The sequence below is a fragment of the Microcebus murinus genome, chromosome 28 (genome assembly GCF_040939455.1).
Source record: "Microcebus murinus isolate Inina chromosome 28, M.murinus_Inina_mat1.0, whole genome shotgun sequence".
NCBI classification, from domain to species: domain Eukaryota; kingdom Metazoa; phylum Chordata; class Mammalia; order Primates; family Cheirogaleidae; genus Microcebus; species Microcebus murinus.
The window spans coordinates 14,635,303-14,651,674 of record NC_134131.1 but is presented as its reverse complement, the minus strand read 5'-3'; the positions used below and the strand labels follow the sequence as shown (position 1 = coordinate 14,651,674).

The window sequence follows — 16,372 nt, the reverse complement described above, 5'->3', positions numbered from 1 at the left end:
TTGTGAGGTCCCAGACCCTTTATGAGCGGGACACTCAAGGTGGAAGTGAACCCTGGGCCACGTTATTACTGATGTCCGTGCTTCTTTATCCGGCATTTCCTGTGCCGACAGCCTTAGGGCCTGAGTCATCCCACAGTGTTTACAGGCATGACGGGTGGTCCCTGACCTCATGGAGCTCACAGCCCAGTGCGGGGAATAACAAGCCAGTAACAAAGGAATAGAATAGCCACAGGGATGATAAGGGCAGTGAATGAGCCATGAGCTGAAACCAGGAAAGGGGGAGACTTTTTTTTTTTGCAAGAGATAGTGTCTTGCTCTGTTGCCAAAACTGGAGTGCAGAGGCGTGCTCACTGCAGCCTCAAACTCCTGGGCTCAAGCGGTCCTCCTGCCTCAACCTCCCAAGTAGCTGGGACTCTGGCAACTAGTGCACCACCATGCCTGGCTAATTTTTTAATTTTTTGTAGAGACAGAGTCTTGCTATGTTGCCCAGGCTGGTCTTAAACTCCTGGGCCCAAGCAATCCTCCTGCCTCAAAGTGCTGGGATTATAGCTGCAAGGCACTATACCCAGCCATGGGGATACACTTTATTTAGATAAGGTGGCTTCAAGGACGTCCTCCCTGAAGAGGTGACATTTAAGCTGATGGTATAGATGAGTCAGGAGTCTCCAGGGGAAGAAGGGAGGGTATGGTATTCCAGGCAGACAGAAATGGTCTCCAAAACAGCCCCGAGGAGGTTAAGAACCTTTCCAGGGAGCCAAAGGCTGGAGGCGGGTGAGGCCAGGTGAGCTCTGCAGAGCCTGGCAGATGGGCCTAGGGAGGGCCCTTCCCTTGGGGGTGGGTATGAAAGCCAGGGGGCAGCAATGCAGTGCAGAGCACAACGCACGTCCCCATCAGTAACTTGGAATAGAAAAACAGACCACCTGCGTCAACTGAGGAAGAAATGAAATGGAACACTTATGCTCAGCCCCCAGGCCAAGACTGTAAATATCCTTTCTGGAGGCAGCGGCAAAGTATTATCCTCAAAAGTCACAAGGAAAACACAAATAAGGCTCCAAGATGTTCAATCTTGTGCCTCAAGGCACACACAGCAGAGGCAGCCCCAGAATCCAGGTCTGACTCCAAAGCCTTGCTCTCCAACTCCATGTTATCACTCTGAGGTGTTGCCTTTCGGTTGTGGAAATACCAAACAGGGGCCCTTTGAGAGGCAAACTCCAGCAGTGCCCATTCAGGCAGCATGGGGAAGAGTACCCTGGGTGAAGAACCTACCTGTTAAGTCACCGGGTAGATCTTAGAGTTAAGGGGGGACCCCAACCACTGAGACCACTTTTCCTGACCTGCCTCTGGCTGGTGACTGTCTCAAAAAAGCATGCCCCCAACAGAGGATCCACTGACTGGCAACCACGCAGACTATTCTCACTGGCCTGCAATTCTGGTTTTAGGGACTTTGGACCCTGGAGGACAGATCTGTGACAAAGGAGGGTTGTGGCTGGCTCACCCAGGCAGTGCTGTTCTGTGAGGGCTGTTGAGCGACCAGCTGCCATACCCTAGCAGTCACCCAGTCTCACCATGAGCGCCTCCAACATTCACTGCAAAGCTAGGAAATAACCATGTGCCCCAGAGGAAGGGACACCTAATTCAGCAAGGCAGGATGGGGAGGTCACAGAGGTAATGTCATAAAGGGGATGGTAGCTGTTCAAGCTGCCCCCACCCCCTCCCTCCTCCCTTTAACATTACCTTGTCCTCCCCTTCAAAAGAGACTCCCTTGGCCAGCTGAAGGAATCCCTTTTGAAAGCTCAGCTCAAAGCCAACCCTTCTTGAAGCTTTTCCTGACACCCTCTCCTGTAAATATACCCCCTCCAGGGCCCCAGACTTGTAAAATTAGTATGACACACTTCAGGTCAGGTGTAGTGGCTCACGCCTGTAATCCTAGCACTCTGGAAGGCTGAGGCAGAGGATCACTTGAGGTCAGAGTTCAAGACCAGCCTGAGCAAGAGACCCCGTCTCTACCAAAAATAGACGTTATTTGCCAGGCACAGTGTTGCACACCTGCAGTCCCAGGAACTCGGGAGGCTGAGGCAGGAGGATCGCTTGAGCCCAAGGAGTTTGAGGTTGCCGTGAGCTGTGATGATGCCACGACACTCTACTCTGGGTGGCAGAGTCAGACTGTTTCAAAAGAAACACTTCAGTGCCTTATTTACACGCTTACTCCTTTACTGGACCCCCAAGTCCTTTCGAGGCAGGGACAGCATTCCCCATGCCTACACACTGGCACTTACCAAACAGCCCGTGATGCCTGGCTATTTAATAACGAACAACTATCGCTCATTCAGTGCGTGTGGCGGGACACATCTCTGCTTAAAAAACTGTGGCAGAGAATGTAAACAACTTGCCCAAGTTCAGCAACAAGGGTCAAGACTCAAACACAAGTTTTGTTTTTTCTTTGCACTTTAAGGTAAAACGGAGGTCTACCACTGTCCAACAGAACTTTCTGCGATGATGGGAATGTCTGCACATGTGCTGTCACATGATAGGTACTAGTCACCAGTAGCTGCTGAACACTTGAATGGGACTGAGAATTTTTTATTTAATCATAATAACTGAAGATCAAATAGCCACACATGGCTAGTGATTACTGTTTTAGCACAGGCAGAAGTCTCCCCTCGCTCACTGGCTGAGAGATTTGAGGCAAGCGATTACATCTCCTCTAGGAACCTCAGTTTCCTTATCCATGAAATGGGATTGTTTTGTTCTCTGAGGTTACCTTTTAGCCCAAATGAGATCCTTATGTGAAAAGCACCAAAACTCTATACAGGCAGAGACAGTTTCAGAAAGGGATGGTGCCTGGATGGTAGTGAGAGGTCTCTGGGCCCAGGGACCAGCCATGTGGTCTCGGGAAAAAGCCCCCTGTCCCCTCCTTTCACACAACACACAGGGCACAGACCTCATGCAGCCCCAAAGGGGCAAGAAGAGACTTTAATTAGGGGAAGGAGGATCCAGCAGAGTCAGAAAAGGGACAGCGAGCGTGGGCGCAGAGGAGCCAGAGAGGGAGGAGGGGCCTGGCCGGGAAGTGCCGGGGAGGACTCACCTCTCCGCCTGCGGTGCGGGCACTGCACTGCCGGCCACGGCCGAAGGTGGCCCCTCAGCGGGGAGGGCACCAAATGGCCCTACAGCCGGAGGTTGCCTGGCTTTGGAGCCCCAGCTCCTAGGCATGACTAGTGGTCCCCGATTCAGCCTTTGTCCCCAAGTGGTGCTGGGGGGCCATCTTCAGGCAGAGCTCAGGAAGCTGGCAGAGGGGCCCCACCACGTAGGCCAGGCCCAAGCAGGCTTGGGAATACAAAGGCCTGGGAGAGGAACTGGAGTCTGGACCTCCTTCCCCCGACTGGGGTGATACTGGGGTGACACGGGGGAGGAAAGGTAGTCGCCTTCTGGCTCCAGGCCTGCCCAGACCCACAGCGACCAATAAGGTACAATCACCGGGACCAGTCACAGCCACTGGAGGTGGAGGCTGTTTGTTTAATAATAAAAAAAAGACAAAAAGGCTACAGTCTCCTACAAGCACAGAGTTTAAGTTTCAAGACGTTAAAAAAAGAATCCGTCCCAGCCCAGGGGACTGAACATCAGAAGCCAGCCTGACCAGGCACGTGCGGCCGTTGGGCAGGTCCACTGCTGCTTTCTGGCCCAGGCAGCAAGCTTGCCACCCCCTCCCACAGCCAACGCCCACCCGACCCAGCTCCCCGTCGCCGCTGCTCCAGGACGCCTTCGCAGAGACACGGGGAGTGTGGGGGGAACGCCACGAGATCCAGCCAGATGGTTTAGAACTGTGAAAAGAACCAAGAGGCAGGGCACGGTGATTACTGCTGTGTCCTGGTGGGCCTGCTCCAGGAAAGTGGGCTGATCTGAGAGTGGCCACTGTACTCAGGTCTGAGGGGCAGAGTGGGTCCCAGGACACCCTATGGTCATGCTCTACTTCAGCCAGCATTCAGGAGCGGCCTGTGAGTACTGTCCCCAAACCTAGTGCCAGATAAGGCAGAAAAAGTAAGGCGATGAGGGCTTCTCCACAGCTGCCCTGGGCCGAGTCATGGAGGCTGCTATACAGCTGTCAGTGTCCTGCTTGGAGAACTGAGGCTGCTTGCTTTACACACGGGGGCTCGCAGGCAAGTGGCTTAGGGCCTCAGAGGGCCAAGGGGAAAAGGACCCAGGATCGGGTGAGCCTCCAACCAGGACAGGCCCTGGAAATGTCCTCTGCCCTCACATATCCCCCCCCTGGTGTCTAGGACAGTCCCGGACACGGACACTGTATGGACCAAAGGCTGTGAACCAACGGCCCCATGGCTGAATCCAGCCCGAAGATGAGTACTGTTTGGCCACACACTGTCTGAAAAAATACGAACTCATAGCCAACCTTGAAAACATGGGTGATGCCACATACAAATCCGTGTTTGGGGGTTCTCATGAGAAGTTGGGAGATGAAGCCACGACGGGCTGCAGCCATGTGGCGGCAACCCTTGTCCCATGAGGCCTGCCCCCGGCAGGTCCTCACCCTACCCACGCCACCCGCACGCACCACCTGTCCGACCTCTGCGTACACCTTAGTCTGTGACCCCTGCCAGATGCTATGGCACTGTCTCAGATCTCTGAGTTGGGAAACCCAGCCCCACATTCTGGCTCCTCCACTTCCTGGCTGGGGGACTTTGGGCAGGTGACTTCCCTTCCACAGCCCCAGTTTACTTATCTGTAAAATGTTGACAATACCTGACTCAAAGATTGTTTTAAGTATTAAACGGGAAATGTGACCATGCTGTTTTAGCTGTATAACCCTATAAAAATGTAATTGTTGGCTGGGTGCGGAGACTCACGCCTATAATCCTAGCAATCTGGAAGGCCTTGGAGGGCGGACTGCTCGAGGTCAGGAGTTCAAGACCAGCCTGAGCAAGAGCGAGACCCCGTCTCTACTAAACATAGAAAGAAGTTAATTAACCAACTAAAAATATAGAAAAAATTAGCTGGGCATGGTGGCGCATGCCTGTAGTCCTAGCTACTCGGGAGGCTGAGGTAGGAGGATCAACTGAGCCCAGGAGTTGGAGGTTGCTGTGAGCTAGGCTTACACCACAGCACTCTAGCCTCGGCAACAAGAGAGAGACTCATCTCCCCCCAAAAATGTAATGGTCATAAATAAGTAAAGGACTGTTGAGTGAGCCAAATATTAAACTGGGACAAGGCCGGGCGCGGTGGCTCACGCCTGTAATCCTAACACTCTGGGAGGCTGAGGCGGGCGGATTGCTCAAGGTCAGGAGTTCAAAACCAGTCTGAGCAAAAGCAAGACCCTATCTCTACTATAAATAGAAAGAAATTAATTGGCCAACTTATATAGAAAAAATGAGCCGGGCATAGTGGCGCATGCCTGTAGTCCCAGCTACTCGGGAGGCTGAGGCAGGAGGATTGCTTGAGCCCAGGAATTTGAGGTTGCTATGAGCTAGGCTGACGCCATGGCACTCACTCTAGCCTGGGCAACAAAGCGAGACTCTGTCTCAAAAAAAAAAAAAAACAAACAAACAAAAAAAAAAAACTGGGACAAGAACCATTTTCCCTCAGTTCAGTTCAGAGGCTTCCTAGTGCCCTGACCACAAGATTGTGGCGCTACAGTGTACGGAAAGCTTCCTATATACCAGGTGCTGCACTTTACATACACAATCTCAGTGCATGCTCAACCACTCTGAAAAGCAAACATTAATCAGTAGGTCCTCACTTCACAGCTTGGGAAACCAAGGCTTAGTGGAGAGGTTCTGTGACGGGCCCGAAGAGGCAGCAGAGCCTGGATTCAAACCTGGCAGTCTGGCCACATGGCCTGAGTGAGCTGAACAACCACACTGCTCTGTGCGCGTAGCACGGCTTTGCATGCTGGCCACCCTCGGTGTAATTAAGCCCCGGGGGAAGCGGGTTTCACTTCCATTTTTAGGAATCTGAGCTCCTCTGGGCCGGGTCTGCATGTACTGGTAGGAATAAACAGTAGATCTACCATCTGGGGATCAGTCAACTCTGGGTGGAACTTATCAACAAACCAAAGATTGTTTGGAAGAAAGAAAGAAAAAGAAGGCATGCCCTGAATATCTAAATAAGAACAACTATGTCATCGGTTCATCAGTGTAAACAATTCTTCCTCTTCAGAGGACTGCAGTCTTTTTGGTTAGAAAGGCACAATTTAAGAGGGATCTGGAGGACTTAAGCCAGGGAAGTGAGGGAAAACAGGTTAAAAAAACCCATGACTTTAAGACTGAGAAACAGATGCTGAAGTCTGTTTGAGAAGTGGAATTACACTACGATTAAGTGTCCCATATTCCTAGAAAATTTACGTGTGGACTTCATTTGCCTTACTTGGGATTTGAACTACATATAGGGAAGGGCTTTATGGATATTCTAGCTATAGAAAGGAGTCTCTAAATCCCTATGAGAGACTACAAGAGGTTCCAGACATCTAGACGTGAAAAATGACCCGTGGCTCTCAGAGACGAACCTCAGGTCTTCTAGTTCCAAAGCACCTGGCTGTCCTGCCATGTTCTAGGGGCCCTAGAGTCCCCAGGGAATGTGAACACACTGTTGGCCCCACTTCCCCTCCAGGTGCTTAGTTCTTAATGTGACCCATGGCTCTAGAAGGAAACAGGAAGGCTCCTACTCACATTCTTGAGGAACTCCTCGGCCACAATGCGAGCACGGGCATTGACTGACAGCTTCATCTCACTGATCTCCTTGTCGATCTCCTCCATGAAGTGGATCACAAAGTCCACCAACTTGTGTTTGTACATCTGCTCTGTGTGGAAGTTGGTGATGAGAAAACTAATGTCATAACCCTATGGAAGGAAGACAGTAGGGAGGTGGAAGAGAAGAAACAGGAGACAATTAATGCTCTGGGGACACTTAGCTGGCCAAGTCCTCTACTTTACTCATCCACCTTCTTCCAGCAGGCTGTGATCTTCTTCCAAGCGACATGCTCTTCCAGTCAGCAGCCCAGCTGCCCTGAGTACAGTGGGTGGGGCTGGGTAGTGTCTAGGTTAGAACCAAGCAACTGAACCCAGCTGTGAGTTTTTTGTGTATCAGACATCTCTGGAAGACTATCTGTGGCACAAACAGTTCTGCATTCAGAATGAGTGAAGTGACTTGACATTTTTTTTACAGAAAAATCCAGGCTGGGTGCCAGGGTTCATGCCTGTAATCCTAGCACTTTGGCAAGGAAGACCACTTGAGACCAGGCGTCCAAGAGCGAGACCTCATCTCTATAAAAACAGAAAAATCAGCCAGGCATGGTGTCATGTGCTCTAGTCCCAGCTACTCGAAAGGCTGAGGCAGGAGAATCGCTTAAGCCCAGGAGCTTCAGGTTGCAGTGAGCCATGATGACGCCACTGTACTCTACCTCAGGTGACAGAGCAAGACCACGTCTCAAAAACAAACAAAAAATCTAATCAAACAACAGGGAAGGGCTGAGTATGGTGGCTCACGCCTGTAATACTAGCACTCTGGGAGGCTGAGGTGGGCGGATTGCTCAAGGTCAGGGGTTCGAAACCAGCCTGAGCAAGAGCGAGACTCCGTCTCTACCATAAATAGAAAGAAATTAATTGGCCAACTAATATATATAGAAAAAAAGAGCCGGGCATGGTGGTGCATGCCTATAGTCTTAGCTACTCAGGAGGCTGAGGCAGCAGGATTACTTGAGCCCAGGAGTTTGAGGTTGCTGTGAGCAAGGCTGACGCCACGGCACTCACTCTAGCCTGGGCAACAAAGTGAGACTATGTCTCAAAAACAAAACAAAAAAAACCCAGGGAAGATGTAGTCCAGAGAAGAGATGATGAGGGAGAGGGGTGGACTGAGGCCTTTTACTACTGTAGGGTTGGAAGAGCAACTTTAGTTATTTCAGGTGGTCCTCCCAGATCTAGGACCAGGAGAGGAGAATGAATTTGGAGAACTTGGCCAACACGTCTGACGTGTGTGATGATGGCGTGTGCTGCTCTGCATGGTAGTTGCTCAGTCATGGGGGTACTTCATGTTGACGTGGCAGGGGGTCTGTAGAGAGGATTCAAGTCAGGCAAACACTGACCCAAAGTTAACTGTGGATTCGAGAGACTGACTTGGCTGGTGGCAGAGTTTAGAAAGGATTTCTAATTTGCTGTGCTTGTTCTGCTGCTAGACCGTAGGCTCTGGGAAGATGAGCAACGTGTCTCATCATTTTTGCCTTTTCTATGGTTGAAGTAGATCCAACTTCTCCTAAGCTTCTTCTTCTTTTTTTTTTTTTTTTTGAGACAGAGTCTTGCTTTGTTGCCCAGGCTAGAGTGAGTGCCATGGCGTCAGCCTAGCTCACAGCAACCTCAAACTCCTGGGCTCAAGCCATCCTCCTGCCTCAGCCTCCCGAGTAGCTGGGACTACAGGCATGCGCCACCATGCCCGGCTAATTTTTTGTATATATTTTTAGTTCGCCAATTAATTTCTTTCCATTTATAGTAGAGAAGGGGTCTCGCTCTTGCTCAGGCTGGTTTTGAACTCCTGAACTCGAGCAATCCGCCCTCCTCGGCCTCCCAGAGAGCTAGGACTACAGGCATGAGCCACCGCGCCCGGCCCTTTTTTTTTTTTTTTTTGAGACACAGTCTCACTTTGTTGCCGTGGTGTCAGCCTGGCTCACAGCAACCTCAAACTCCGGGGCTCAGCGATCCTACTGCCTCAGCCTCCCGAGTAGCTGGGACTACAGGCATGTGCCACCATGCCCGGCTAATTCTTTGTATATATATTTTTAGTTGGTCAATTAATTTATTTCTATTTTTGGTAGAGACGGGGTCTCACTCAGGCTGGTTTCGAATTCCTGACCTTGAGCAATCCGCCCGCCTCGGCCTCCCAAAGTGCTAGGATTACAGGTGTGAGCCATCGCGCCCGGCTTCTTTTTGTTTTTGAGACAGACTCACTTTGTTGCTCAGGCTAGAGTGAGTGCCGTGGCGTCAGCCTAGCTCACAGCAACCTCAATCTCCTGGGCTCAAGCAATCCTCCTGTCTCACATGCCGGGCTAATTTTTTCTATATATATTTTTAGTTGGTCAATTAATTTCTGTCTATTTTTAGTAGAGACGAGGTCTCACTCAGGCTGGTCTTGAACTCCTGACCCCGAGCAATCCGCCCACCTGGGCCTCCCAGAATGCCAGGATTATGTGAGCCACCACGCCGGCCTCCCTCTCCTAAGGTTTTGATCCCCTCTGCTCCGACTCCAGCTGAGATAAAGGCCAACTCTCAACTCAGGCAGTGCAGGCCCTACAGCTGGAGGAGCAGCATTCCTGGATGCAGAAACAATCCGACACCACTCAGGGACAGGATCCTGGGCATTATGAACTAACTCATGGATCACAGGGTCTCACCTCCACCGGTTTCCTTCGAAGGATAAAGAAGTTCTCTGCTCGCATCATCATGAAGCGCATGAACTTGTGGCATAAAATCTTCTCAATCTCATCAGCCTAGAGAGAGCAAAGAGACAGGTTGCTCTAAACCCAACACTCTAGGCAAAAAATACTCAGTAGCCTGGACTTGTGTCCCCAGTTTCCCCCAGGCTTGCTGGAGACAGTGAGGTTTGGCATTATGAGCAATCATGGCCTGACCTTTGAATTGTGGGGGACTTGGTTGGCAACTGAGAGAAGGGTCTACCTTAGGGTATCTCTGACTTAATAGGCATTATTGTTATCTTTTCCTCACCCATTCCAAAGAGGTAATTCTGGCAAACTAGTCTTTTATCAACTCCTTCAGAGTCTACACCTATACTCAAAGCTGCCTCTCCTGCAAAACCACACTTGTTGGCCAGGCCAGGCAGCTCACACCTATCTACCACCCCAGCATTTTGGGAGGCTGAGGCAGAAGGATCACTTGAGGCCACCGTGGTAATATAGTGAAACCCTATCTCTACAAAAAATAAGAAAAATTAGCAGGGCATGCTCGCATGTGCCTGCAGTCCCAGTTACTTTGAGGCCTGCGGTAGGAGGATCGCCTGAGTCCAGGAGTTCGAAGATAAAGTGAGCTATGATCTTGTCACTGCACTCTAGCCTGCATGACGGAGCAAGGCCCTGTTTCCCAAAGTGTGTATCATGTATCACCTGGGGGATCAGAGATAACCTTGGGTGGTCTCTGCTTTATAAACACCAAACATCAAACAATCCCCAAAGTTTCTCCCTTCTCAGTCCTCTTTCAGTATTTTTCAAGGAAGAATTTAGCAGCTGGATGCTAGTATGCCCACATCACCTCCCAGCACTTGTTAATCTTCCATTTAACAAAGACAGCAAGTCCCAGGGTTAGAGTTTTCTGTAGGCAACAGTACCGCAGTCTGAATTTAATGACATTGTTTTGTGTTTACTGTGTTTCTTTTTAGAGTTGTCCTCTATTGTGGCAAGTGATGCAGTTTTCCCATTTATGGCATAAAGTTTCTTTTCGAACAAATTTAAGTAAAAGCAAGTCAGTCAATTTAAAGAAATCTATTAAATAAATAACCACCTGGGGGGCACATAAGTATGACAAAATTAAGGGGTGGTGGGAATTACAGGCATTTGTGAAACACTGCCTGAGGAAATGTAGAAGACGCAGTGCTCAGTCTCAGTTTCTGAGACTATGGCTATCAAACTGGTAGTGGCACTGCTTACCTTTCTGAACTGGACTTCCTCCTCATTCCTCAGGAATAGTTCTGTGACCTGACACTAAACTGGTCCTCCAGCCTCAGCTGCTACATTTCCTGCCTTCCAATCCAGAGCAAGGCCTCCAAGATGAGGTTGTTCTTTCTTTTTATTCTACTGACCTGCTGAGTTTAGCAAACCATCTCCTGAGTACATGTCAGAAAGCAGAGCCCAGGTTTCCTGCACTCTGAATCTGGCATGCTCATCTCCTGGATGGAGACCCCAGGCTTGGGAGAGAGGTCCTAATCTGGGCCTGCTCCGTGGCAAACTCACCTGTTTCACGGCGATGCTGACCCGGACAGAGTTGATGGAGCCCTCAATGAGAACCTTTTCCTTCTCATTTCTGCTGATGGTCACGGGCTGTAACAGGAGTTCTTTGCTACTCCTGTAAACACAAATGTCACAGACGCCTCTGTAGTACAGATGAACAGAACAGTCAGGGCAACCCCACAGCAGGTCCTGGAATCACTATCTGGGACCACAGAGTCCAAGGAGTAGAAGACTCACAAGCAGGGGTGCTCCAAGATGGGGGCCAGTAAGCGTGTTCTCCAGCAGAAAGAGCACAGGCTCTGGAGTCGGGGCGAAAAGGTTCTGAAATCCAGCCTCCTCTGCTACTGTCCTTGGGCAAGTTACCCTGTTGGAATCTCAATTTCCTCATCTGTAAAATGACTGATTCCTATTTCACTGGTGAGGACTAAGAGAGATCGAAAAGGGTCAAGTGTCTAATAGCGTGCCTGGCACATGACAGGAGCTTTACAAAAGAGATCGGATTTTAATAACTATAGGCTGAACATCCTTAAGCCAAAAATCCGAAAACCAAAATGCTCCAAAATCCAAAAGTGTTTTGAGAGCCAACATGACACTCAAAAGGAAATGCTCACTGGAGCATTTTGGATTTTGGATTGGGGATGCTCAACTGGTTAAGTATTTGCAAATATTCCAAAATCTGAAATCCAAAACACTTCTGGTCCCAAGCATTTCAGATGAGGGACACTCAACCCACACAGGCAAACTAATATACATTCAGGGGATGAGGAGTGAGCACCTGCCTAGAGACAAGGACAAGCTAACATGGAATAGTTTGGCCTCCTTCAACTGTCAATCCAGAAATGATTCTATTATTTACTATTGAGGTAGCAAAGGTCCTAAGCTGATGCCACTGAATCCCTAGATATCCATAATGATAGTCAACTGTAATAGTGGTATCTGTGAGCTGTTATCATTTTTAAACGCCTACTAGAAATCATGTATGTTAAGCACGGGACATCTTAACATCTCACGTTATTTTTTAAAATTCAAACCAGATATCACTTAATGTGGTAACGTAGCTTATCTCAATTATGTATGTGCCAAATTTTATTTTTTTAATTTATTTTGAGACAGAGTCTGGCTCTGTTGCCCAGGCTAGAGTGCCGTGGCATCAGCCTAGCTCACAGCAACCTCCAGCTCCTAGGCTCAAGCAATCCCTTTGCCTCAGCCTCCCCAGTAGCTGGGACTACAGGCATGCGCCACCATGCCTGGCTTGCTTATTTATTTATTTATTTATATGTATTTAGTTGTTCAGATAATTTCTTTCTATTTTCAGTAGAGATGGGGTCTCAGTCTTGCTCAGGCTGGTCTCGAACTCCTGACCTTGAGTGATCCTCCCACTTCACCCTCTCAGAATGCTAGGATTACAGGCATGAGCCACCACACCCGGCCACCAGATTTTACTTTAAAGGGCAAAAAGAATAATTTATTTATGAAATGGAAAATAAAGAAGAGAAAAATCATTCCAAATATGGAACATTTCGAGTACAGGGTAGGAGGGTCTAGGCTTGCAAGAAAAAAAAAATCCTTGATCCTTAAATTAGAAAAACATGAAGACCGCATCTCAGATGACTAAATTGTCCAATTGCCCCTTAAACTGCCAGTGGGTTCAATAATGCCACAGTATACTTCATAAACAGCCCTGCTCTGAGAAGTCACATCATGTGTAGAGTGTCTTGGCTTCTCCCCTGGGTTTTGTCCTGCTGACCCAGTGACCCTATTTTTGTAACTCCAAATTGGGAACCACGGTTCATCTGGCAGCAAGACAAAATGTCAACTAGAGCTGTCCTGACAACTCCAGGATGTGAGTTCAGGACACCTAGTCAGCAGGCATCCCTGCGTGCTGCCCCCTCAGACCCACCCTGACCACTGACCTCTTCTTTTCCTACCTGACTTCCACTTCAGGCTTGTTGTGTCGTTCCACGACCTGGGAGGAGAAGTTCTCCAGGCAGAGGGCAGCCTGCAGTGTGGCCCGTACGGCACTCAGATAGGGGCGGAGAGTGGCAGTCTGCAGGAAAAAACCCAAGAGGTGGGAAAGATCAAAACCTACCTCGCCAACACCACTGGCCCCCAACTCCAGGACCCACGGAGCTAGGCGGGACCAAGGGTACCCAGCTCTCAGACACCACAGACTAGGCACTTTCAAGACTGCCCTTCAGTCTAAGTCTAGAACAGTGGTTCTTAACAGGGGACAATTTTGACTGCCGAGAGACATTTGGTAATGTCAGGACATTTTTTATTGTCATGACATGGGCAGAAGGGAGGTGCTACTAGCATTGAGTGGTTAAATATCCACTTAACATACTACCATACACAACAAAGAATTATTCAGCCCCTAAGGTCAACAGTACTGAAGCTGAGAAACTCTGGTCTAGAGGCATACAGGTGAATGAATGATTGTCCTCAATCTATTAAGGCAACAAATAGATACATTTACTGTTTGCCAGGCACTAAACAAGCTGGGAAATCAAACATGATTAAGACCATCTCTATCCTCAAATAACCCAACAGGGTGGAAGAGATACAGAAAATAACTGATATAAAGGAGGATAAAATGTGAAATATTTAGATTTACAAGTAATTTATATTTGCAAAAGAAACTGGCTTTGAATTGAAGATGGAAATAGGATTAGGAGGATTTTACAATGAGAAAAAAGGAGAATAAGGACATTCCTAGTAGACAGATCAGCTTCTAGCTACACTGGTCAATTCCTTATATTAGGCAAGTTCTTTGCCTCAGGGCTTTACATCTATCTACGCTAAACCATCTATGTGTAGGATTTTCTCCCCTCTCTCTGCCTAAGTCATCCTTCAGATCTGTTTATTAGGGACAGCCTCTTCCTTCCTCAGAGAAGCCTTTCTTGACTTCCTCCTTCATAGCATTTATTACAATTCACAATGACACACCCTCCTTGTCTCTTGTAGAGTGATTGCTCCTTCACTAAACTATAAGCTTCATGGTCAACAGACCATGTCTATTTTATTCACATCTATATAACCTGTACCTAGCTCAGTGCCTAACATATACAGTGTCTTTCTCATTTTCTCTACTTATTGTAAGGTTAACTTAAGTAAGGTTAGCATAACACAAAAGAGCTTCAAGAGTTCCATAAGTAGTGGTGAATACAATGTTCCTGCACAGAGGAAGGAAGCATTTTAGATTCAGCAGATGAGGCTGCAGTCGTAGGCTGGGGCAAGATCACAGGGACTCTTGAACGCCAGGCTACTCAGTCTAGCTTTTCTTTGAAGGTGGTAAGGAACTGTTGGGGCTTTCTGAGGAGGAAGTTACGTGACTGCAGCTGCATGGTGGCTCTGTGGCAAATGGATTGAAGAGGGAAGTGAGACATAAAGCAGAGAGGGACAAGCAAAGAATATCACAGGGTGTGTTGAGTGACATTAGATGTAGGGGACAACTGAATCAAAAAATAACTCCCAACAAATTGTGGTCCATCCATACAATGAAATACCACTCTGCAATAAGAAGCACAAACTACTGATACAATACGGATGACTCGCAAATGTATTATGGTAAGCCACACTTTTAGTGCAGCTTTTTAAGCCTACATACTGAAGGATTCCATTTACATGACAACCGGGAAAAGGCAAAACTATAGGGAAAAAAATAATCAGTGGTTGTCTGAGGTGGGAAGAAGGGTAAAGAAATGATTACAAAGGGACTTGAAAGAACTTGCTGGGGTGATGAAAATTTCTTTATCTTGATTATATTAGTGGTTACATGACTTTTTCTAAGACACCGAGTCTCGCCACGTTGCCCAGGCTGGAGTGCATGGCTATGCTATGCACAGGCGTGATAATGGCGCACTGCATCCCCCAACTCCTGGGCTCAAGCAGCCTCCCAGCCTCAGTTTCTGGAGTAGCTGGGACTACAAGTATGCACTATGCCAGGCATGTCTTGGTCAGTAATCAGACAGTAAACCTAAAAAAGTTGAATTTTAGGTGGCCGGCCTTGTGACATCTGCTGTTTCACGAATAAAACAGTCTCATGTAATAACTCAAAAAACTAGAACTTAAAAAAAAAATGAGGCATGTCATCAGTCAAAAAAAAAAAAAAATACCAGGTTTCTAGCTGAGCTGTGAGGTCACAAAGTTTGCCAATATATGGAAGACAGGAGGAAGAGCAAGTTCACACGGGAAGATGAGTTTTGAACTAGAGGTCTAATTCCAGGGCATCTTCGAGAGATCCAGGCGAAGTTTGAAAGAGAGCTGTGAAGGCAGACTGAGGAGTCACCAGAAAGCAGAAGGCCACCAAAACACAGCGACTAGACAGGCATTACCAGCGACAGTGTGAAGAAAAGGAGGTGGTAGGCCAAAGGCACAACTCCCAGAAATGCCCGCATGTTCAAAAAGGAGAATTTGCAGGAAGAGAGGCATGTGCGTATCAGAGCTTACACACAGCAAGGCAGACACGGTTTTTTATATATATAGTTCTGACCAGGAAAGGGCCCTAGTGGAGGCAACACAGAAGAGATCCTTCTGCGGGGTATGTCGAGGCAAGGATGGAGGTGCCGAGAAGAGTGGGAATAAGGAAGTGTGGACACCTGCCTTGGAAAACTGGGGGGTCAAAAAGGCAGCGAAGGACAAAGGGGTGTATCTAGTGACGCTCGACTATGGATGGGGAGACGGCCCGACTGCAAGCCTCCGCAGCTCCGCAAACGGCTATCAGGCCTACTGCGTGCCTTCCTACTATGAGACGCTCCCACAAGACTATAAGGCCCCACTTCCAGCACCCTTCCTGCTTCGGGAATGTTCCCTGCCTGCCTCGAAGGCCCGACGGGAGGGCCGCGCTAAGGCCCGTTTCTCACCGGCGAGTCCCCCCGCTCGCCCCCTTCCCACCTCGGGCCCCCGCCCCGTCCTCCTCCTCCCGCCCGCTCCGTGCCCCACAGACCCCGGTATCCCCCGGCCCCAGGCCTCCGCGGCAAGGCGGCGTCTCCCCCCGACCCGCAGCCTAGAGACGCTACAGCCGGGGGTCCCCGCCCGGGGCCCGGCTCCCTCACCATCTCGGGCGCTGGCTGGGCCGGAAAGCGGAAGTGCGGAAGTGGCCAGCTGCGCGACCGCTGCCCTCTCGCGAGCGGCGCAGCCGCAGTCTCCGCCCCGACTTCCGGGAGGTACCACCTGCGTCTCGAGTCCGGGTGGAGACATACCCTAGGAACACTCGAAACCTCAGGAAATTTCCTTTTCTGGATGGTTCTAGCATTTTTAAACTCCTGAAACACGAGTTGATAGGCTTCTTCAGGTTTTCTTGCATCTCTCGTTTGTGCCTTCGGCCTTCTCGTCGCCTTCTTTAAAGGCTCCCCCCAGTCGCGCAATGGTACGGCCCCACCGCCGGTTGGGCACCAAATTAGGGCAAGCCGAGGCGGAGGA

At 49.2% G+C, this 16,372-nt stretch overlaps 1 protein-coding gene across 1 annotated transcript; it reads right to left on the bottom strand.

The window, feature by feature from the left end:
* Positions 1–2,942: 2,942 nt before the first annotated feature.
* ARPC4 (actin related protein 2/3 complex subunit 4) lies at positions 2,943–16,097 on the bottom strand. Its single transcript, XM_012760579.3, has 6 exons — positions 16,006–16,097; positions 12,880–12,998; positions 10,955–11,066; positions 9,386–9,481; positions 6,675–6,845; positions 2,943–3,818 (listed from the first exon to the last, which is right to left on the bottom strand). Exons 1-6 carry the CDS (start codon positions 16,006–16,008, stop codon positions 3,813–3,815), a joined length of 507 nt encoding a protein of 168 aa, XP_012616033.1. The 5' UTR covers positions 16,009–16,097; the 3' UTR covers positions 2,943–3,812.
* Positions 16,098–16,372: the final 275 nt, after the last annotated feature.